This window comes from Bubalus kerabau, chromosome 14 (genome assembly GCF_029407905.1).
Source record: "Bubalus kerabau isolate K-KA32 ecotype Philippines breed swamp buffalo chromosome 14, PCC_UOA_SB_1v2, whole genome shotgun sequence".
NCBI classification, from domain to species: Eukaryota; Metazoa; Chordata; class Mammalia; order Artiodactyla; family Bovidae; genus Bubalus; species Bubalus kerabau.
Genome location: NC_073637.1, coordinates 34164147 through 34188167, shown reverse-complemented (window position 1 = coordinate 34188167; position 24021 = coordinate 34164147). Strand labels below are relative to the sequence as shown.

At 38.2% G+C, this 24021-nt stretch overlaps 1 protein-coding gene across 2 annotated transcripts in view; it reads right to left on the bottom strand.

The window, feature by feature from the left end:
• The window catches only part of PREX2 (phosphatidylinositol-3,4,5-trisphosphate dependent Rac exchange factor 2), a 787616-nt gene that overhangs the window by 218972 nt on the left and 544623 nt on the right, over nt 1-24021 (bottom strand). Inside the window, exons 2-6 of one of the 2 annotated variants that reach the window (XM_055546191.1) lie at nt 16140-16211; nt 12832-12954; nt 10150-10254; nt 4898-4999; nt 1443-1604 (exon numbers count right to left, since the gene is read on the bottom strand). In XM_055546191.1, the coding sequence (XP_055402166.1) occupies nt 1443-1604; nt 4898-4999; nt 10150-10254; nt 12832-12954; nt 16140-16211 (564 nt within the window). Of the gene's footprint in view, nt 1-1442; nt 1605-4897; nt 5000-10149; nt 10255-12831; nt 12955-16139; nt 16212-24021 lie in introns of those variants that run through there. The other variant, XM_055546192.1, reaches the window with a different exon arrangement.

Genomic DNA, 24021 nt, shown 5'->3' with positions numbered 1-24021 from the left:
TGGTGAGAATAGACAAATAGGAGCATTCCCTGGGGTCAGTGTTTGAGGTTTCTTTGCAAATCTGAAAGGATATAGGTTAGGTCTAAATAGAAACCAACAAATTGAAGATAAAAAACAAATTAGTTAATTATAAAGCCCTAAAGATAAAAATAACCCCCTTGGATTTGTGTGATAATACTGGTGTGTGAACATTTTAAATCTTCTTACACTTTAAAAATATTATCTCAATTGCTTACTTTATAACAATAAGAAATTATCCTAGTTGAAAGCTCTTGATCATCTAAATTAAGTCAATTTAAAGAAAAAAATTTAGTTTATTCTTTTGTTGTTGCTGTTGAGTTGCTAAGTTGTATGCAACTCTTTTGCAACCCCAGGGACTGTAGCCCAGCAGGCTCCTCTGTCCATGAAATGCACCAGGCAAGAATACTGGAGTGGGTAGCCACTCCCTTCTCCAGGGGATCTTCCCAAACCAGGGATCAAACCTGCGTCTCCTATGTCTTTTACATTGGCAGGCAGATTCTTACCACTGAACCACCAGGAAAGCCCAGTTTATTATAGTTTATTACAGTGCTAAAGTAATATATGGGCTCTCCTTGGTGGCTCAGATGGTAAAGAATCCATCTGCAATGCAGGAGACCCACGTTTGATCCCTGGGTAGTAAAGATCCCCTGGAGAAAGGAATGGTTATCCACTCCAGTATTCTTGCACGGAAAATCCCATGAACAGAGGAGCCTGGTGGGCTATAGTCCATGAGGTCACAAAGAGTCAGACACAACTGAGCGACTAAGCACACAAAGTAATACAGAGCTCCAACTGCATGAACTGACAATCAAAATTACTATAGTTGCAAACATATTACAGATTCTGAATATCACTCTTCATTGGATTTTTTGTCATTTCAAAAAATCTTTCTTTAGTGAATCATGAAACCATAAAATTTTTCATCTTGAGTGCACCTTAAAAATCATGTCACAGCCAGCTCCTTCATCTTCAAAATTCAAATTTAGAGAGATGAAATAGAATAACATTCACCATGAAATACCTAGTTTAGAGTCTGAAAATAATAATATCAGAGCACAGGTTTGGAATCTTTCTCTCTCCAGGACTCAGGCTATGGTTATGGGCAACTAACCGAAGTTAAGACTGGAGAAAAGATTATCACACTGCACAAACACTGAGCTATCAAAGTTTATGATATACATACACCATTGTGATCGGCTCTACCGCAAAGCTTTCAGGTTGAAGTTAAGTCAATTAACCACCCCTCTAAAGATATTTAAAAAGAATAATGACAGCACTTTTTGGAACTAGTTAGAGCCTCTACCATTGTCTAGAAAAAGGACCATTTATGGTTCGGTTCCATCCAATGCCAGTAATACTACGCACAGCATAAGACATAACAAAACTATTTTAAGATCAATTGTTGAGTCCGATGACTGTACCTCCCAGCCTTCAATATGAGACTGCCACTCCTCTAAAACTTCCAGCTTTTCCATCTGTCTCTTGGCCTCGTTGATGTTGGAACAGACGGCTTTCATGGCTTGGAGAGCTTCCATGAGTGCTGCATAGTCACTGTGTTTCCTTGGAGTCCGCTTAAGCAACTCCTGTTTATACACAAAAAACAAATCGCCCTTTGATCTTCAGCTTTCTGGGACAGCAGGTTCAGACTGATCAGGAAATGAAAACTGCAAGGATCGTGAGAGCCACTTTCAGAAGTGACATCACAAACTCCACCAAGATCAAGACCCAGAAAAAAGCACTGAACAAGTAAGTGTCAGCACCTACATACCCCAGAGTCACTTTAAATTTTCCCTTAAAATGAAGTTGTTTTTAAAAACTAAATTAGATATCTCCTTTCAAACTATCAAATATCTCACCTACAGCATGTAATTTTTTAATATGATTTATAAGTTTTTATAATTTTTATGTTTGACTTGAGCTCCAAAACGAGGACTTCTTTATATGTTGATTCCAAAACTAATACAATTATGTAAAATTTAAAAATAAAATAAAATTTAAAAAAAAATTAAAAAAAAAAGAAAACTTACACTGCAAGAAAAAGAAAAAAAAAAAAAAGAATGGTAAACCATCAAACAAAAATATCCTATAATTTAAAAAATAATTTAAGTCCCTTACTTTCTAACACTTTTTGAGAAACTATAAAAAAGTGTCATAAACAAAGCAAATTTTTTAAATGTCTTATATTCTAGAAAAAACAAGTAATTTATAAATTCTGCAATACCCCATCATTAAAGGAGCAATTTATGCTGTTTTTGCCAACAACTTGGTTGTTTCTCTCTCAGTTTATTCTCTACAATGAATTCTATACACCCTTCAATAGCTTTTTCCTTTTTTCTTTTTATTTTTTTTTTCCATTCAGGATATCAGAACTAGAGTAATCTTTAATCTTATAAAAGGTCTTATTTAGAAGCACAAAATTAAACATCTTCACCCACTGTCTAGACAGCTGTGACCACACTGCTTTTTAATTAGTCATTTGTTTCCTTACGACCGTTGCCATCATCATGTAACTAACACAATTAGAGAAATCCGGAGGTAAATCTTGAAGAGAATTTTCTAAATTCTTAACACAGTGGGAAAATATGCAGTTGTTATGCTCTCTTGATGTTCTTTATTGTTGAAAATTCTGCCATCAACTTTGACCCTGCATTCAAAATATTCACACTCTGTTTGACAGAACCAGCACCAAAAGGATCCACATTACATCACTGCCAAGGTCAGGTTTAAAAAGTTATGCTGGATCACAAATCCACAAAAGAGAGATGCAGGCTTCTCCAGAAACCCTCAAGTCTTAGAGTTACTTGTAAATTATGTGAAGTGGTGAAGGCAGTCTACAGGCTACAATTGGGGGCTCCCATGGGCCTGTGCCAAGTGAGATCTCTGGAGTTGAGACATGAATTTAGATACTGTGAGACAGCAAAAGAAATGACCAGTAATAATCTGTCAGTTACTGGCTAGGAACCCTGTGCTGGTTGGCCAACCCAGTCATTTCAAGTTCTACAAATAAGACCAAGGTATCTTTTCTTTAAAACGCTGCCTAATCTCCTAATGTTTTCTAATGAATAAATAAAAACCATCCCAAATTAAACAGAATACCAGCTCAGTTTTTCAGTTGATGGTACAAAGGAGAAAAATATCAATACCAATATATATACTGCACAAGTAGTTTTTTCCTGTTTATCTGTGAAGATAATTTTTCAAAAAGCAAAGAGATGTCATTTCTCCATGACTTGTAGATGCTCTGAATTGACCTTTCTTCCTAAAGCAAGGATATGTCCATGTTCCTATCTCTGAGGCCACCTGAGGTCATCCTTGGTCAGAAATGAGTTGATTTAGAACAACCACATGACTTGATATCTTTCTTTTAATATCACCATCCCTTCTGATTCTTAAAACAAATCCTCGGGATTCCAAAACCAGGAGTAGGAATAAGAGGAGTGATGAGAATGCATGCAAATTTGTCACCAAATCAGAGGTAAGAAGGGACTACCAGAAAGATGGGAGTCACATCTGTGTCAATGCTGTCTACTCCTTGAAGACGGTGCCACAGTTCCTCAGACCTGGACATCCCTGTGCTAGCTTCTCTCTATGTGAGCTAACCAAGTGATTTACACTTGTTTTCTTTTAATAAGAAATCCTTCTCAAAGAAAATTTTCATTGAAATCTAATGTATGCAACTGACAAAAACTATAATGAAAAAATGTATTTTTAGTTCAAATTCATAACATCTATTTCTCAAAAAGTAAATCAATTAAGAATGCAAGTTAATATATCCATAGCATTTCTGAGTTTGTTTTTTAATTTAGATACTAAGAAGTAGTTAATTTATTAAAATAAATCAGAATCAAATACACATGAATAATAACGGCTAACATTTATGGAGTGCATACTATGCTAAATGATTTGTATAAAATAGCTTAATCAATTATTAGGTACTCCTTTATGTATATGAATACATATGTATGTATATCTATGTATACATAGATATATATGTATACATAGATATACAAACACACATTCTTTTAGGTATTTATTATAATTTCATATCATCATCATTATTTCTGTTTCATACATGAAACCCATGCCTTTAAGAGGTCAGATTACAATCTCACTCATGCAGCTAGTAAGCAGAAGGCGTAGGACTTGAACTCAGAACTCAGATGCTCAACCACTACCCCCAACTGACTATTCCGATGCCACATTTCCAAAAAAATTCCTTTCCAGAACTGCTATTCTAATCTATTCAATATCCTTATATTATGAACAATATTTAGTACATTACAATGTGTTTTCCATAATACAACTTTTGATCATTTGTAATGAGGCCATGGATCTACGATCATAGGCATTTCCTGTCTTCCAGAGGCAGAGTTTTCTTATAACTGTCTTTCCATGTTCTATCATTTATTATCCCATGTGACCCACTCCATTACCTGTAATAATGACCGAAAAAACCAGGCTCTGAAATTATATAACTTAGCCTTAACTTTATTAGCATCAAGAAGTCAACAATGGTTGAGGAAAGGAAAAAAAATCACAACAGCAGGTTTACTGAAGACAAAATAAAGTGCTATATAAACTGGTCATAATGTACTTAATGGGATTTATCTTGGAACTAATGTGTTTATACTAAAGGTAACTCAAACAAGTATTTTTTTTTTTTATGAAGAGCACAAAAAGTCTCTATTCCCAGACATTTGTTCCCTACTCTCTATATAAATTAGTGACAAAATAGCTATTTTTTCCCAATAACTGTATTTGTTTTTTCTTTAGAATGTCAGACTATTTAAAAGAAAATTTTTATTTTTAAAAAGATCATCAGCAAAAATATACAGATACAAGAGAAATGCAACAATGAAGAAAACACATAAAGTACCTTCAAAAGTAGAGGGTATTTGCATATTCTTTGTATTGGCGTTACCAAGTATCCTTCCAGAGGGACATCTGTGTTCTTCCGTCCTCCGAGCAGCATGCAGTTCTGGGGTGGAAATACAGACAACGAATTATATTTTCAAGCCTGATTCTCTCATAAACTTTTCTGTTGAAAACTTGTGAAAGCATGTCTCTATATAACTTCTGTCTCTGAGAAATGCATGTGGTGTACGTGCTCAGTCATGTCTGACTCTTTGTGACCCCATGGACTGTAGTACACCAGGCCCTTCTGTCCGTGGGATTCTCTAGGCAAGAATGCTGGAGTGGGTTATCATACCCTCCTCCAGAGGATCTTCCCGACCCAGGGATTGAACTCACATCTCCTGCGTTGCAGTCAGATTCTTTACCACTGAGCCACTGGGGAAGCCCGAGAAAAGCACATTTAGTTACAAATAAAATTTACAGGAGAGAAAGGAAATAATTTTGCATTTCAGTTTAGAGACCTGTGTTTTGTGTCTTTATCTTGAAAATGAATTCACATATATCCAACTGAATATGAAGTCTGAGGAAGAAGACAGAAAGTAAAAGATGGAGGAATGAATTAATGGAGAGATGTTGAGTGGATGGACAGATGTGCTGAGAAAAAGAAATAAACAGAGATGGAGGGATGAATTAATGGAGAGATGGATAAGTGGATGGATGGAGGGATGGATGTGCTGATGGATGAATAAACAGATGCACACGTGCATATATACATCATGCTTAGGGAAAGGTTGTGTAGTGATGCAGAAGGTCAGGCCTGAAGATGACTGGGTTCTCCCCATGCCCTGCCATTGGCAAGTGATGCAACCTGGACCAATTTCAAGGTTCTAATTTTCCTCTCTGTTAAACAGGCCAGTTTTAATCCAGTGATCTCTAAGCCACTTTGAGCTGTAATACCTCACCAATGACACTGGCCAGCCAGTCTCAGAGAAGGAGGTCAGACATGATCTCCACAGAGGCAAGATGAAAGAAGAAAACTCAAAGCCAACAATCACACTGAAATGAAATGGGAGCAGCTTCCGTTTACTAAAAGTGACAGTCAAGAGAATCGATGCTGATAAAGACTTGATCCTCTTAAGCACTTCATCTTTATTCTGTGTTTAAGCTGCAGCGACAATATAAAAAATTTAAAAAAAACAAGGGTTTTAATTTTAAAAATTTTTACAAACTTTTTTTGGCTGTGCCACAAGACTCATGAGATCTTAGTTCCCTAACCAGGGATTAAACCTGGGCCCTGGCAGTGAAAATGCCAATTCCTAACCACTGGACTGCCAGGGCATTCCCTAAAAAATAGTTTTGAAACTGATGTCAAAACCTGTTTCTGCAGCACCTATCACGGTGACTGGCACAGAGAAAGCAGATAATAAATATTCAACAAAGGAAGAAAAGGGCTCCTCAATACTGATAACTTAATAACCTGTATACCACTATCTTTTAAAATACAGTCTTACATTCAGCAAGAGGAGAGACTGAGTGCTGAGCAGGAAAGGAGATAAAAGGAACAGTGATGGAAGCAGAACAATGCCACCCCACCCCCACCCCTCCAGCCCCCACTGCCTTGAGCAACAGAGTTCAGCTCCAATCTGTGCAGCCAACTGGGCAAAACCAGTTCCGTGACTTGCACTTCACCAGCAACCTTAGACAGAGCAGCAAATAAGTGTCCCATTCAAACCTGTTCTAAGGGGTTTCAACCCCTCTTGCAATCAGGTCATCAAAATAACTCTTTCCACCTGTTATGGTACTATCCCCAGAGGAATCCTATGTATTAATAACATATCTACATACCATTCTACTTCCAGTGATGTTTCGGTGTTTCCATAGAGTGAGCACTCCTTATACATGCAGCCACCCCCTGTACCTAGCCCTGGGCTAAAGCACCCTAAGCAACTCATGACTGTCTAACTTGCTACTGGGGCTTCCCAGGTGGCTCAGTGGTAAATAATTCACTTGCCAATGAAGGAGACACAAGAGACGTGTGTTTGATCTCTGGGTCAGGAAGACACCCTGGAGTAGGAAATGGCAACCTGCTCCAGTATTCTTTTCTGGAGAATTCCATGGACAGGGGAGCCTGGTGGACTACAGTCCATGGGGCCACAGAGAGTCAGACACAACTGAGTGATTAAGTAGCAGCAACCTGCTTTTATTTTCTTATCCATTAGTCCTACATTGACTACAAACTCCCTTCTTAACAGCTGAGGTTGGTTGTCATTTTATTTCTTTTTAAACTTTTTATTGGAGTATAGCTGATTTACAATGTTGTGTTAGTTCCTGCTGCACAGCAAAGTGAATCCATCATACATATACACAGATCCACTCTTTTTCAGATTCTTTTCCCATATAGGTCATTACAGAGAACTGAGTGGAGTTCCCTGAGCTGTACAGTAGGTCCTTATTAGACTGGCTTGTGAGAGTCACCTCTCTACTTATGTAGACAGAACATATATATATATTTCCTAAATAAGCTCCCAGAGAGTCCACCAATCCTAAAAACTTACTCAGGTGATGGCATATGCAAGTACCCAAAATTATAACATCATCATCCCATATCTGTAAACCCTTAATGTTTTCCAAAGGGTGATTGCTATTATCCCTATTTAATGAGTAAGGAAAAGGACACCAGAGATGTAATGAATTTCCTAAAGTTATCCAGATAATTAGTGTCCACTTAGTGCCAAGGCAAGAACTATCAAAGCCAGGGTCTTCCTACCAGCAGCATCTGGGACTTGGGATATGTAGCGGAGACCCAGCTCTGCTGAGAACAGAGTGCCCTGAGGGGTACAGCAGAGTTCTGAGACTTCACAGGGAGCCCCATTAGTCCAAAGGTGCAGGAACTTCCTCTGGCCATGCCAGAGAGAAGAGATCAGTAAATTCTCTTCCCCCAAACAACTGATGCGTGTGTGCATGCTAAGTCGTTTCAGCCATGTCCAACTCTTTGCAACCCTATGGACTGTAGCCCTCCAGGCCCCTCTGTCCATGGGATTCTCCAGGCAAGAATACTGGAGTGGGTTGCCATGCCCTCCTCCAGAGGATCTTCCTGACCCAGGGATCAAACCATCTCCTGTGTCTCCTGCATTGCAGGAGGATTCTTTTACCATTGAGCAACCAGGGAAGCCCAAAACAACGGTTATACTAAACCAAATTGTGAGGGCAGGGGGGGACAACAATTTCAGGACTCTAGAAATCAACTAAAGTCAACAAATTGAGAAGTGTTTATTCACGAAAAACTGCTGAACTTCAGGTAAGAACAGAGGACTTGGTGGCATTCTTGCCTGGGCTCTTCCCTTTCTTCCCCCTCTTCTCCACCCCCGCCAACCAGGGTCATCCTCAGCTCATCCTGCATGGTGGCCCGGTCACAGTAGCACTGGAAACCAGCTATCAGAGGGGACCGCAGAGGGCAAAAATCCCACACCCAGGAGTGCTGGCAACGTAGCACACTGCCTACGAAAAATGGGCACGCTCACAATTATGCTAGCCCGAGACTCCGGTCCTGCTTGGGGCAAACGTCAGCCTGTGTATGTGCAGAGAAGAAATGAGATGATGGCCCCTTAAGAAGAAAAACCCAGGTCTGAGTTGGAAACTGCCTGCTCTGTGAATGTGTCCCCCCACACTCCCACACAGATCCAGAAATCAGATGCATCGTGATGTTCAGTTTACCTCTGACAAATTCCCAACTGACCACTAAGTTAAAAAGTCAGAGGAGTGACGCCTAAAGGGAAAAACTAAGTTATAAAACAAAAACTGAGTGAAGACGGGGGCAGCAGCTGCGTATACAAAAGACACAGATTCTCAAATTCAATCCAGGCAAGTTACTAAAAACAAAACAAACAAAAAAATGATAACCAGCCTCGGGAAATAGGACTTCCTAAGTTAAGATGCATTTATTAAAAAAAGAAAAGACCTGATCATAAACTCACTGTTTCAGCAATTCTACTCTAAGTATTTACCCAAGAGAATGAAAATGTATATCCACACGCAGACTTGTACATGAATATTCATAATAGTATTCTTTAGAACTGCCCAAACTGGGCATATCCTGACTTTACTAAGAAAAATCTTTCTCTCCGAAATGACTTCAAGGATCTTCAAGGCCCACCATTACCACAGTCAATCATTGACCCATTATTCATAAACTGGCAAATGGATAAACAAAACACAATGGAATATTATTCAGCAATAACAATGAATGGAGTATGGATACATGTTATAATAAGGATGAACCTCAAAATCATTTTAGTCAGCAAAAGAAGCCAGGCATTAAAAGATAGTATTGTATTATATTCCATTTATATGAAATCTCCAGAAAAGGCAAACCTAGAGGGATGGAGAGCAAATCGGTGATTTCCTGGAGCTAACAGTGGGAGTGGAAATGAGTTGTAAACAGGCATTCTATTTTTCAGTTTAAATGAACTGATCCAGGCTCTAAAACCGGATGGTGGAGATGGCCTCTCCACTCCACAGCTTGCTAAATATCACTGAATTCTATTTACAGTGAGGTTTTCACTGGCAATTATGATGTTTAAGTAACTGCCAAAGTATGCATTTTTTTGTACTATCCTAAAGAAATTAAACACAGATTTTTCTCTTTTTATGAACAATGAATAAAGAATATATGTAGGAGAAAGGTCAGTCTTGAAAATTCTTTTCTACCATCCCCATGAAGTGTTTCCTTCCTGTCACTGCCCTACTTAGAGCTCTCTAAGCAGCAGTAAATGAAACTCTAGAGACTGGAGGGATATAAAAGCAATGGTGAACTCGGGCATAAACATCTTCTCTCACTAAGAACCTGTGGTCTCATAACTCGTCAACCAGGAGAGGGCATGGCAGTGTTTCTCCATGAACAAGCTTCTCCCAACTCTCACTTCTTTTCATTTCATTCATTCATTTCATTTGTGTGTGTGTGTGTGTGTGTGTGTGTGATTTTAAGAGTATATATCAGACTGGCGAAACAGTTCATTCAGGTTTTTCCATATAACAGAAAACACTTAATAAACTTTTCAGCCAACTCAATTTATTACTATATGCATTTACTAAAGTACAGTTGATTTACAGTCTCACTTCTTACATTTCTCAAAGGACTCTCTAGCTCCGTAGCAGGGATATGTTAAAAACAGATGTCACACAAGCAGTTCTAATACTACCCTGATGCTATTCCTTGACTCTCAGTGGACCTATCAACAAATAACAGCATATGGTGACACATAAATATATACTTACCAAAAGAAATGTCCGGATTGTTCTTATTTTGTTAAGTTCAAAGAGCAATTTCTGTGCCTTCTCATGATTACTACAATATTCATCATAGATGCGAAACTTGTCTTTCTGTAAATTCAAGAATACATTAGAGTCATTTTATTAGCCATTTTGAAACATGAAAGGTGATGTTTACGAACAAACTTTATTATAGTAAACACTTAATTTCAAGAGCCATACTGTGTGTATATAGGAATATGTTTATTTTTTTCTGATCCATGAAGGGGATGGATCTAGGAAGGGGACAGACTTATATTCATTACAATCCAATATGATGTACACACAAAAAAGTAAATGAACCAAGTGGTAGCAGATTACAGACAAGAGAGCATTTAGCTTTACTGGGAGGGTTCAGTTACAGCTTTAGAAACGATATCATATCCAGGCAAGAGCAGGGAGATGAATCTACAATTCCCCAGCAGGGAGAGGGAAGAATGTATTTTGGTGGAAGGAAAAGCATGTGTCAGATCACAGAGGAATAGGACATAGTGCCCTGCAGGTCACATGCACCAATCTGGACAGTTTAAAAGGGGCATTGACAAAGTAAATGATATTCAGCAACAAGCAACTAAGATAATGACAGACCTTGAAGATGTTACATCTGAAAGGTCATCTCAGAGAAAGATACTTGTTTGCATATAAAAGTAAGGAAGTGCTGCTGCTTCTGCTGCTGCTAAGTCTCTTCAGTCGTGTCCGACTCTGTGAGACCCCATAGACAGCAACCCACCAGGCTCCCCTGTCCCTGGGATTCTCCAGGCAAGAACAATGGAGTGGGTTGCCATTTCCTTCTCCAATGCATGAAAGGGAAAAGTGAAGTCGCTCAGTCGTGTCCGACTCTTAGCGACCGCATGGACTGCAGCCCACCAGGCTCCTCCGTCCATGGGATTTTCCAGGCAAGAGTCCTGGAGTGGGGTGCCGCTGCCTTCTCTAGTAAGGAAGTGCAGCTACTTTCAAATAGCTGTCATACTTATTATAAAGGATTTATAAATCTTTGTAGCTCTGAAACACAAAACTAGGACCACTGGGTGCAAACTGCAAAGGCCATGATGGGCAGTGACAGGCAGATTTTGGATTAATATAGCGATTTTTCCAACAATTAGAGTTATCACTAAAAGTGATCAAGTAAAAGCAAGATGAACAATCTTCATAGGTGCTACAGAAAGGATACTTTCCTAAAAGGAGAAATGTCACACCACCCTGATCTCTAAGCTCTCTTCCATTTATAAGGTTTTCTACAAGTGACAATGATTAATATCTATCAAAGTGATCCAAATAAAAGAGGAAGACACAGAAAAGGTAGTGATCAAAGAGTAGAAGAGAAGTGTGTCCTCTGAAATTTCTAAGACATGCATTTAGAAACACTGAGTGCTATTTTATACAGCCAGAAGAAAATTGATTGAATGACTTTATTTCAAGAGATGGTATGAACCAGAAGAAAACAAACTTCAGAAATAGTTCAGCTAAATTCGTGGCTGACAGATTCATAGTGTGTTACTGAGGAAATGGATGTCAGGGAGCAAGATTCCCATGTGCAACCCAGGAATCAGTAACCCAGCAACCACTCCAGCTGGCAGGAGATCTGCATTCCTTCATGAAGGGGAACAGTCTGGATTAAGTGGACACAAACACACGTGACTTAGAGTTGTACCCAAGGAAAGTGTCATCTCCCTATACTCAAGGAGTCTCTCTCTTTCATAGAATTATTTTTACGGAATATTTTCTGATACTTAAAATAACATGTACAGAGTCTGCTCACTACATATATAGATCTAGAAACTACCCATCATTACTTTATAAAAGACTAACTAGAAATAAAAAAAATAAATGAAAATGGATTTCAATGACAAAATTTTTAAACAGAACACTAATCGTATAGCATTTTGATAAATAGATGGATTTCAACGGGTATTCTGAAAATTAGCAACAGGAGAATGATAGAAATAGAAGCACTACTTTTCTTTTGTCCGTATGAATGCCCTTTAGTTCTGAAAACAATTTTCACTATACAGGTGGCTTCTTACCTTGCAAATCGACTGCATAAATAATTTCAGCTATCATGTGTAAAGAAATGCAAACGATCATACAAGCATGACATACAATTTGAAACAACTGAGTCCTGACTGGCTTGTTCTTCTTCTGCACTGCTCCGTACAAGCCTCTGAGAAAAATTCAGATGCAAGCGTGTGTGTACCTTGAGGGACCAGGTCTGTTCATCTCCAGGTTTGTCAGAAGTCAATGAACAAGAGAACATTTTGACTAACACAAGGCTCATCACACCATTATAAGAGTGAGGATTTTCTGCCTCAAAAGAGAAATGCTCCATGTTTGAGAGTAACATAAAAATCCATTCATTATGGACAGCCTGAATATTCATTAGAATTCAAAGCTACAGCGGATGCGAAAAACTAACTCGTTGGGAAAAAAGAAAAGCCTGTTTATTCTGCACTGAATAAAATGGATGATGAGAGGCCCCCTCCCCTTTTCTGGCTCTAAGTGGAAGATTTCACTGGCCTTAAAAGACCCCAAACTTTTTTTTTGGTGTCAGATTTTACTTCTAACGCTGAATTCCCACATACTACTTTGCCAAAAGGGAAACCTTAAATGCTAGGGGGAAAAGCTTTTAAAATAAACAGAAATTGATCCTACAAACTGAAGAAAGCAGGTTCCCACTTCTTGCTGAGCGCTAGGTTCTGGATGTAAGCACTCTTCCACGACCTTTAAGAATTCTTTATGTACTGCAAGGATATCCTCAATGTTTGAGAACAGCATCTGTAAATAAATGTGTAAATGCAATAGTGAGGCAAGTTGGAAAAAAAATTCTATGGGAACATAGTATTTTCTCTCCACGTTGAGAACACTGGTGGAGAGCTGCCCTTTCCCACCCACCAGGCTGGCAGAGCACCCATTCTGTCTGGAGGTCCGCTCCCCTCCCACACAATTCTGGGAACCACCGAAAACCTGATCCAGGTTCTCAGGACAACCCGAAGTGACTGAATCCAAGCATGACAGTCCCATTCCACAAATGACAGTGGGCGGCAGGTAGAAAACCAGACTTGCTGGCTTTAGAGGAAGCACTTCTCTGCCCGCAGAAGTTACTGCTACGAGAGCCAAAGTATTGTCATGTTCCTGTGAGTAACAGCAATCTTTTGCTTGCAACCAAAAGCACCCAAACTATTAATAAAATACTCCATGGTAAGGAGAACAGAAAAGTGATTACTCAATTCAATGGGAAATAGAAATGCCTATAAAATTCATGGGGACTTTTTATTTTCAGTAAAATAACAGGGCAAGTTAGGATCCAAAATAAATATCAATGAAAACATGTACAGTTTAAATGAGTAGTAACAACTATAGCAGGATTCTCATTTACTATCTCCCCCCCCACCCCCGCTTTTTCCCCAAAACTCTTCACAATTTTCCTTCCCTATGGTTTAAAAGGAAATGCTCATACATTTGTGAGCTGAAGGTATTGTGCGGACATTTTCTGCACCAATGGACCATCCAAATCATTTGTTCCTCAGGAGTCAGAGCCTGGAAGTCACAATGGCCCACATCCTGCCTTCCAGGCCCCTCCAGTAATCCTCTCACACACGGTTCAGCTCCCTCCCCCTCAGAGACTGGAAAGTTTTTGGACTTGAGGTTATTTTTCTTCTTCCTTTCAAACACTTCCAAGGTCCTGGCAAAAAAAAAAAAAAAAGTCCCATCTTCTACACCATCCTCATAACCCTCCATTTCTCTTCCCAAATCCTATTTTCTTGTTTTCTCGCTGTCATCCACACAGGTGCCTGGCACAGAACTTACTCTGTGGCATTACACTGATACTTCCCTGGCATTCCTCTCCTTGCTATTCTTTGGAACTCTGAAATCAAATGGATATATCTTTCCTTTTCTCCTTTGCCTTTAGCTTCTCTTCTTTCCTCAGCTATTTGTAAGGCCTCTGCAGACAATCATTTTGCCTTTTTGCATTTCTTTTTCTTGGGGATGGCCTTGAACACTGCCTCCTGTACACTGTCATGAACCTCCGTCCATAGTTCTTCAGGCAGTCTGTCTTCAGATCTAATCCCTTGAATCTGTTTGTCAATTCCACTGTATAATCGTTAGGGATTTGATTTAGGTCATACCTGAAAGGTCTAGTGGTTATCCCTATTTTCTTCAATTTAAGTCTGAATTTGGCAATAAGGAGTTCATGATCTGAGCGACAGTCAGCTTCCAGTCTTGTTTTTGCTGATTGTATAGAGCTTCTCAATCTTTGGCTGCAAAGAATATAATTAATCTGATTTCGGTGTTGACCATCCGGTAATGTCCATGTGTAGAGTCTTCTCTTATGTAGTTGGAAGAAGGTGTTTGCTATGAACAGTAAGTTCTCTTGGCAAAACTCTATTAGCCTTTGCCCTGCTTTATTTTGTACGACAAAGCCAAATTTGCCTTTTACTGTAGGTATCTTGACTTCCTACTTTTGTATTCCAGTCCCCTATGATGAAGAAGACATCTTTTCTGGGTGTTAGTGCTAGAAGGTCTTGTAGGTCTTCATAGAACTGTTCAACTTCAGCTTCTTCAGCATTACTGGTCGAGGATTACTGTGATACCGAATGGTTTGCCTTGGAAACGAACAGAGACCATTCTGTCATTTTTGAGACTATATCCAAATACTGCATTTTGGACTCTTTTGTTGACTATGAGGGCTACTCCATTTCTTCTAAGGGATTCTTGCCCACAGTAGTAGATATAATGGTCATTTGAGTTAAATTCACCCATTCCAGTCCATTTTAGTTCACTGATTCCTAAAATGTCGATGTTCACTCTTGCCATCTCCTGTTTGACCACTTCTAATTTACCTTGTTTCATGGACCTAATATTCCAGGTTCCTAAGCAATACTGCTCTTTACAGCATCGAATTTTATTTCCATTACCAGTCACTTACACAACTGAGTGTTGTTTTTGCTTTGGCTCCATCTCTTCATTCTTTCTGGAGTTATTTCTTCACTGTTCCCAATATGTAGCATATTGGGCACCTAACAACCTGGGGAGTTCATCTTTCAGTGTCTTATCTTTTTGCCTTTTCATACTGTTCATGGGGTTCTCAAGGCAAGAATACTGAAGTGGTTTGCATTCCCTTCTTCAGTGGACCACGTTTTGTCAGAACTCTCCACCATAACCTGTCCATGTGGGGTGGCCCTACACAGCATGGCTCATAGTTTCATTGAGACAATACTTTGCCAGCAAAGGTCCATCTGGTCAAAGCTATGGTTTTTCCAGTAGTCATGTATGGATGTGAGAGTTGGACCATAAAAAAGTTGAGCACCAAAGAATTGATGCTTTTGAAGTGTGGTTGTTGGAGAAGACTCTTGAAAGTCCCTTGGACTGCAAGGAGATCCAACCAGTCCATCCTAAAAGAAATCAGTCCTGAATATTCTTTGGAAGGACTGATGCTGAAGCTGAAACTGCAATACTTTGGTCACCTGATGCAAAGAACTGACTCATTAGAAAAGACCCTGATGCGGGGAGAGATTGAAGGCAGGAGGAGAAGGGGACAACAGAGGATGAGATGGTTGGATGGCTTCACTGACTCGATGGACATGAGTTTGAGCAAGCTCCAGGAGTTGGTGATGGACAGGGAAGCCTGGCGTGCTGCAGTCCATGGGGTGGCAAAGAGTCAGACACGGCTGAGCGACTGAACTGAACTCCCTGGCATTCCAGTGGTTAACTCTTTGCCTTTCAGTGCAGGGGGTGAGGGTTCGATTCCTGGTCAGGGAGCTAAGATCTCACATGCTTAGTGGCCAAAAAAACAAAACATAAACCAGAAACAATATTGTAACAAATTCAATAAAGACTTAAAAAAACAACTTATACTGGAACTGGAGAGAAGTGGACAAGCCCTGAGGTAACACCCCACAGGTGACATTTTATCTGAGGGGACCGTGTACTGGGGTCAAGGGCCAGCTGCACCTCCTCACCTTCACGGTTTCTTCTGTTACATTTTTGTCAAGCTTCGATGCTGCGCACTGGTTCATCCGGTGCAAGAACGCCTGCAGGAAATAGGAAAAGATATTATGAAGACAACATGGGGTTCATCAAGTTACTGAGTGTTGATCCGAATCAATTATTTTTTTATAAGAATCCAGTAACTATCAAGTGTAATAGTTTTGTTGTATCAATAAAAGACAGAAACCTTGTGCATTGTTTGTTTCTCCTACCTGGGGATTATATTTCCTTTACAGTTTGGGACAGGGCCAAAAGTGATCATGTGGATATGAATTAAATGTATTTACCAAGATCTCAAAGTTCTGCAGTAAGATACTTAGAGTCAAATGTTGCCTAAACATCTAAGTCTTGTGAAGCACAAAGGACCAAAATTTAGCCAAAAGGGGACTTCTAATAAAAACAAAAGGGCCAGAAATTCTAAAGGGATCCCTTTACAAGTGAGAGAGATTGTGGGAGTGAGGAAGGAAGGGAGAAAGAAAAAGAGACTTTCAAGAAGACAAGGAAGAATTTCCCATCCTCTCCTGCCTGCCTTGAGTTTTTGTATTTCTGGGATCAGGTTCAGAGCTCTCTAAAGCCCTATGGTAGGCAAATAAGTTCATTAGTATTTCAAAGATCTAGACTCTTCCTGGTGGTCATTAAGCCCGTGATGAAATAAGCTATTATTTTTACAAAGAAAAAAAAAAGAGTTATTTATACTGGGCCTTACAAATGTTTAGAAGGAAAAAAATGATTTTCCATCCAGCAAATCTGGTCTGGGTCCTCAAAACAAGGTCCATTAACTACTTAAAGACCAGGCGAGATCATTCCTTCCTTTATCTGTCCTAAGAGCTCCAGCCACTACCTGCGAAGTCAGGGCACACAGAAGCTGGAAGGAATCTGGAGATACTCCACCAAACAAATGAAAATTAATGTAAGAATGTCTGTAGCATGCAAGGCTCCTCTGTCTATGGAATTTTCCAGGCAAGAATACCGGAGTGGATTACCATTCCCTTCTCCAGGGGATCTTTCCAACCCAGGGATCAAACCCAAGTCTCCCGCATTGAGAGGAATCCCATATTTACAAAGATTTAAAAGATTAACAAAACAAAGGATTGTTCATAATATTCCAAAATCATCACCCTCAAGACATTGCTAATAACAATACAAAATGACATAACACTTCTGAGGACAACTTAGTATAAATCTCAGATTTCTAAGTGGGCGTTTCCTTTAACCCAGCAATTCTATCTCTTGGAATTTATCCTAAGAAAATTTTCAGACAAGGGGTTTCAATGTATTGATTATAGAAGCAAAAACAGGGGAAACAACTTAAAAGCTCATCATTAAGGGGATCGTTTAATATATTATGGTACATGCAAACTACAGAATACTGGGAAAAAGTGTAATCAGAAATGGAATGAGATGAAAAGTATATATACATATGTCTGTCTTAAAAAGATGTCTGTAAACTATTGTTTGGTGGAAGTATGACTAAGCATACTGGATGCACACATACATACACACTTTTACATATATATGCATATGTGTATATATACACACATATATGTGTACACATGTATAATGTCAGAGTGCATTCATACTAAGAAAAATATGTGGCACACACTAAAATGCAAATAGTGATTACTTCCAGGTGGTAGGAAAGTGACCTTTGTACACTTTCTTATTTTCAGAATATCTGGCTGTGTGCATGTTAAACTTTTGTAGAACTTGTGTAAAGAGAAAAACAAAACCATCTAAAAGAACAAAACAACTGAACTGCAGGATCTCACTCCTAGCTTTAGCTTCAGCACCATCTTGATTCCTGATCCAGTGGGTTCACGTTTCAGATTCCATAACTTCAAAGCCACATCAGTACTAACAGCCTCATCTCAATGTAAGAATTCAGCTGAATTAAATAAAATGAATAAGAAAGTATTGGATGACACCTTAACTTTCTTATTAGAAATTTGTAATACAATCTTTTGAAATATTATCTAAAGTTAGGTATAATTGGCAATGGATAGAGATTTTCAAATTTTCTGGCTTTAATACCCATTTTAATTAGTGTTAACCTAATTTTCAATTTTCGTTTTTTTTTTTTTAACAATACCTTTATCAAAAATGCTCCTTAGCTCTTCCCATTTAGTCATGAAACAGCATGATGCTCTGACCACCAAGTTTACATTTCATATTGACCACACAGGAAACAGAAGCTCTCGTGCAAGCAAAACTTAAACTTCACCTCTACATTTATAAATCTTATCGTCATAAACTAAACTCAGTCACATTCTGAAACCAGCAAATTAAAGAAAGGAGTAGTGACATGAATCAAACTATGAGGCAAAAGGAAACATACAACCTAATAAAGTAAACTCTATCTTTATCTGACATTTTATCTTCTTATCCTCCGTGACAATATGGAACTTTTTGTTTAACTGCATGTGAAACAAAACCTGGAACTTCTTAGCATTTCTAACCAAGCATTTATGTTTCCCAAGAGCCTCATCTTATATAGCAGTGAAGGCAGAATTTAGATGCTTCTTGAGAGGGCAAATTCATGAAAACTGACAGTTTCTACAAAATGTGTAAGTCTTCCTTTCTGAAGATAAATGATGTGTTTACAGCATCAAACTTTAATAACCAGAATCTATAGAGTCCTTTCAAACTTTGGTAATTGGGGTATTTCATCATTCTCCTGTCATTCAAGGCAGCATTAATATTCTAGTCACAAAAATACATGAGATTTAGTATGTTGTTTTATCTCTGTATTCATTCATTCTCAGTGATTCAGAATCTCATCGGAATTAGATCATCTTCAATCTGATACAAATATAAGGAAAATAAGGACCAGAAAATGGCTTTAATGCCAGTGGTCCTCAAACTTTTCAATGTGTATAAGACTTGAAGAGTTTCAGAATGCCTTATCTTCTCTTCAATTTGCTTCACATTGTTTTCCTCTCAACAAGTTTGGTAAAATATATTAAATGCCATACATTAGTTAAAGAAAGCAAAAGAAGTCACAAATTTGCTACCACATCATCAAAAGAAAGAAGAAAACTCATTCAGATATAATAGGGAGATGCCAGCTTCATCCCTGTCTGTCCATCTGGGCCACTACCAGCTCAAAAGTAAAGTCCATAATGAGTTTTATCTCAGAATGCATTTGCTTATCTTATCATTTCAGTGTACTAAATTATAATCTTTCTCTTTTTGTCTTTCTCCCTCTTTTCATCAGTAACGCACACACAAATCACCCTCCAAAGTCACACAGATTTTTAACAGTTCACACTTTTAATTCCAGATACCTGATGCCAATTTGAGTTTCATATCATATAAGCATTAAACCTTATTACTCCTATAAATATTCTGCATTCAGAATGATCTTAGTATTAACCTGTCACCTTGAAATTGTGGCTATTCAATATGAATAGAGATGTATAAATTTTACATATGAAGGTGAAAAGGGAAAATTTAAAGAGCAGCTGTGCTACTGCAGGGAAAACGTATTTTCATTTAATGAAAATAGGTGGAAAAAATAAGACCAAATATTTCCTTTACCTCTTTAACTTAAGAGTACAACATCAAAAGTTTTTGGAAGATAGTGTTTTGTTTTGTCTTCCTGAGAGAAAGACAAAACTCTAAATAAATGAAAAGGGCTTGGGACTTCCCTGGTGGTCCAGTGACTAAGACTCCACACTCTCCCAATGCAGGGGCACAGGTTCGATCACTGGTCAGGAAACTAGATTCTACATGCTGCAACTAAGATCTGACACAGCCAAGTAAAATTTTTTTTTTTTTTAAAGAAAAGAAAAAGGCTTGCCATTGGAGTTTGCTTTGAACTCCTGGTTGACCGTGGCACCATTTAATTGGAACAGAGAAGTCAGAAGGGGGAGTAGCTGTTGGAGTGGGAGAATCAGAGTTTGTTCTAGCCATGTTGAGTTTGAGATGCCTACTGGACACCAATGTAGAAATCTCAAGTAGGGAGTCAGCTGTACTGATCTTTTTTCCAAAGGGAGATTGAAGCTAAAGTTAAAGGGTTGATGCTACTGGCAGGAAGATGTAACTCAGGGACAGTCTTCATAACTCAAGGAAGAGAGAAGAGACAGCTGGCTCCTATTCATTGGAGAAAATATGTAGGCAGAGAAGGAAAAAGGCCCCAGAACAGAACCTTGAGAGCATTCTAACATTTACAAGTCAAGTAAAAGAAGAGAAACCAAAGAAGCCAGGAAAGCAGGAGCAAAATCAGAGGAGTGCAGTGTCACAAAAGCCAATAGAGAGAGGGTTTCAGGAAAGAAGTAGTCAATTGCTTTAACAGTGCAGAGAATTCTAAGTACGAACAGATATGTGACTTGACAACACAAGGTGGGTCACTGGTGATCTTGACCATGGCGCAACCAAAGGAATGGGTACAGGATAAATAGAGAATAAGAAAATGGAGTTGGTAGCCACAGAGGTTTAAAGGTATTTAAAGTTTTGCTGAGAAAAGGAGGTGGATTTGAACCAAAGAAGCGTATATATTTTTTTTAAGCTAGAAAATACTAGCTCAATTCATCCAAGTTACATTTTATGTTCCCTTAATATACTTTGGTGAACCCTTCATAAATTTTCCACTCCACTGGATCTCATTTTTGCCTGAAGACCCACTGATTCCAATTTTGAAGTAGGACTCCTTCCTTTACCGTGGAAAAAAGTAACAGACATGCATATTGTGGTGTTAATATCTGTAAATTTAAATACATATCATGCATGTATTATAAATATTAACTACTAGCCAAAATGCTACAATATTATATTTAATTTGCATGCAAGGCATTGTTCTTGGCAGTGATTCTTAAATGGTTTAGCCTCTGGACTCCTATACATTCTTAAAAATGATGGAGAACTGTAAAGAGCTTTTATTTGTGTAACATATCTATCAATATTTAACATGTTAGAAACTAAAACTAAGAAAAATTTTATTATTTGTTATCCAGAAAATCATGTATAAATTTATTTTAAATTAACAATTATAAACCAATTATATGTTAACATATCTAACATACTTTTAAGAAAAACAGCTATCTTTTCCTAAAAAATTTCAGTGAGAAGTATGGTACTGTTTCATAGGAATGCAAATTTCTTTAATGTCTGGCTTAATAGAAGACATCTGGATGCTCATATGCTTCAATGTGTTGTGACACGTTGTTTGGAAACATTCTATTTTTTAAATGTATTTATTTATTTTTACTTTTGGCTGGGCTGAGTCTTTGTTGCTGTGCAGGTTTTTCTCTAGTTTCCACAAGCAGGGGCTACTCTCTAGTTGCAGTGTATGGGCTTCTCTTGTTGCACAACATGGGCTCGAGGGAACTCAGGCTTCAGCAATTGCATAATGTGGGCTCAGAAGTTTCAGATCCCAGGCTCTAGGAATTAGGCTCAATAGTTGTGGCACACAGGCTTAGTAGCTCCACAACATGTGGGATCCTCCCAGATCAGGGATGGAACCCGTGTCTCCTGCATTGGTAGGTGGATTCTTTACCAGGGAATCCCTGGAAACATTTTCAATCAGAGTTGGAAAAGGAAAAACTATGTTCATTTCTAGAACATTTTCAGTGCATTGTGAATATTCTTCTTTAAAACAACATCAAAATTCAGTAAGTGATAGTTTCTTAAAGGTAGTCATGATGTGGAATATGACATCATATCAGTGAACTTCTTGTACTCTGCTTTGTTAAAACCCATTGATCTATCCTGCAATATGAAGGGCCTTTTATCCATGCTTGCTGTTGTAGATTTTTTAATAGCAATTCACCGAGTTATGTATATTTTCCAATTAACACATTTTATTGCCTGGATCAAAAAACAAGATCCAACTATATGTTATCTAAAAGAAACCCATGATAAATATAAAAACACACATAGACTGAGAGCCAAGGGATGGTAAAATATATACCATGCTAACATTAATCAAAATAAAGTGGGAGAAGCCATATTATTTTCTGACAGAGCAGACCTCAAAAGCAAGAAGAGTTCTCAAAGATAATCAATTCTCCAAGAAGACATAACAATGCTTAACCTGTATGTATCTAACAAGAGCATCTAAATACATGAGACAAAAACTGATAGAACTGTCACGAACAATAAACGAGTCCACAGTCATTGTTGGAGACTTAATATTTAATCAGAAGTGGAAATATCTAGTAGGCAGAAAATCAGTAAGTATACAACTGAACTCAACAACATTATCAATTGGCTGGATATAAAATAACTATATCCAACAACAGCTATCACCAACCTAGACAGCATATTAAGAAGCAGAGACATTACTTTGCCAACAAAGGTCCATATAGTCAAAGCTGTGGTTTTTTTCCAGTAGTCATGTATGGATGGGAGAGTTGGACCTTATGGTCCAACTTCTTTATAGAAGGCTGAGCCGAAAAACTGATGCTTTCAAACTGTGGTGTTGGAGAAGACTCTTGAGAGTCCCTTGGACTGCAAGAAGATCCAACCATTCAATCCTAAAGGAAATCAGTCCTGAATGTTCATTGGAAGGACTGATGCTGAAGCTGAAATTCCAATACTTTGGCCATCTGATGAGAAGAGCTGACCCACTGGAAAAGACCCTGATGCTGGGAAAGACTGAAGGCAGGAGGAGAAGGGGACAACGGAGGAGGAGACAGCTGGATGGCATCACTGATTCAATGGACATAAGTTTGAGCAAACTCTGGGAGCTGGCCATGAACAGGGAAGCCTGGTGTGCTGCAGTCTATGGGGTTGCGAAGAGTTGGACATGACTGAGCAACTGATCTGAAACTGAACTGAACTCAACAACAGCAGAAAGTACATTCTTCTCAAGCTCACATGGAAAACTCGCCAAAATAGACCATATTCTGGGCAATAAAACACATTGTAACACACCTAAAAACATAGATATCATACAATATCTGACCACAATGGAACTAATTAAACTAAAAATCAATAATAGATAGTTAGAAAACCCCAAAATGCATGGATATTAAACAATACACTTCTAGATAACACATGGGTCAAGTAAGAAATCTCAGGAGATATAAAATATTTTGAAGAAAATGAAAATACAACTCACCAAAATTTCTAAGAAGCAGCAAAAGAAGAACTCAGAGGTAAGTTTATAGCATTGAAAGTATACATTAGAAAAGATTTAAATCAATAATCTAAGCTTTCACTTAGGAAAGAAGAGCAAACAATCCAAAGTCAGAAAAAGGGGGAAAAAATATAATAAAAATTAGAGAAGAAATCAGCAAAATTTAAAACATAAAATCAACACCAAAACTCAACAAAACCAAAAGCTGGTTCTTTGCAAAAGTAAATAAAGCTAATAACAAATGAAAAACAGGACACCAACAGAGATTGCATGGACATAAAAAGGATAATAAAGGAATATTATGAAAAATGTTATGACTGCAAATGATAACTTAAATGAAATGGATCAATTCCTTGACAGACATGACCTGCCAAAATTCACACAAAAAGAAATACAATTTAAATAGGACTTTATCTATAAAAGGAACTGAATCAATATTTATAAACCTTCTAAAATACAAAGCATCAGACTGAACAAGTTCACTGGTGAATTCTATCAAACAGTTAAAGGAAAAATTACATCAATTCTTCGAGTCTCTCCCAGAAGACGGAAGTAGAGGAAATACCTCCTAACTTGTTCTGTGAGGTCAGCATCCCTAATAGCAAGATCAGACAAAGATCTCACAGGAAAATGACACCAATATCACTCATAAATTAGATGCAACAATCCTAAACAAAATTTTAACAAATAAAATCCAAAGTGTATAAAAAAAACTATAAACCATTGGAAAATGGGAGTATTCCAGGTATGCAAAGTTGGTTCAACGTTGAAAATCA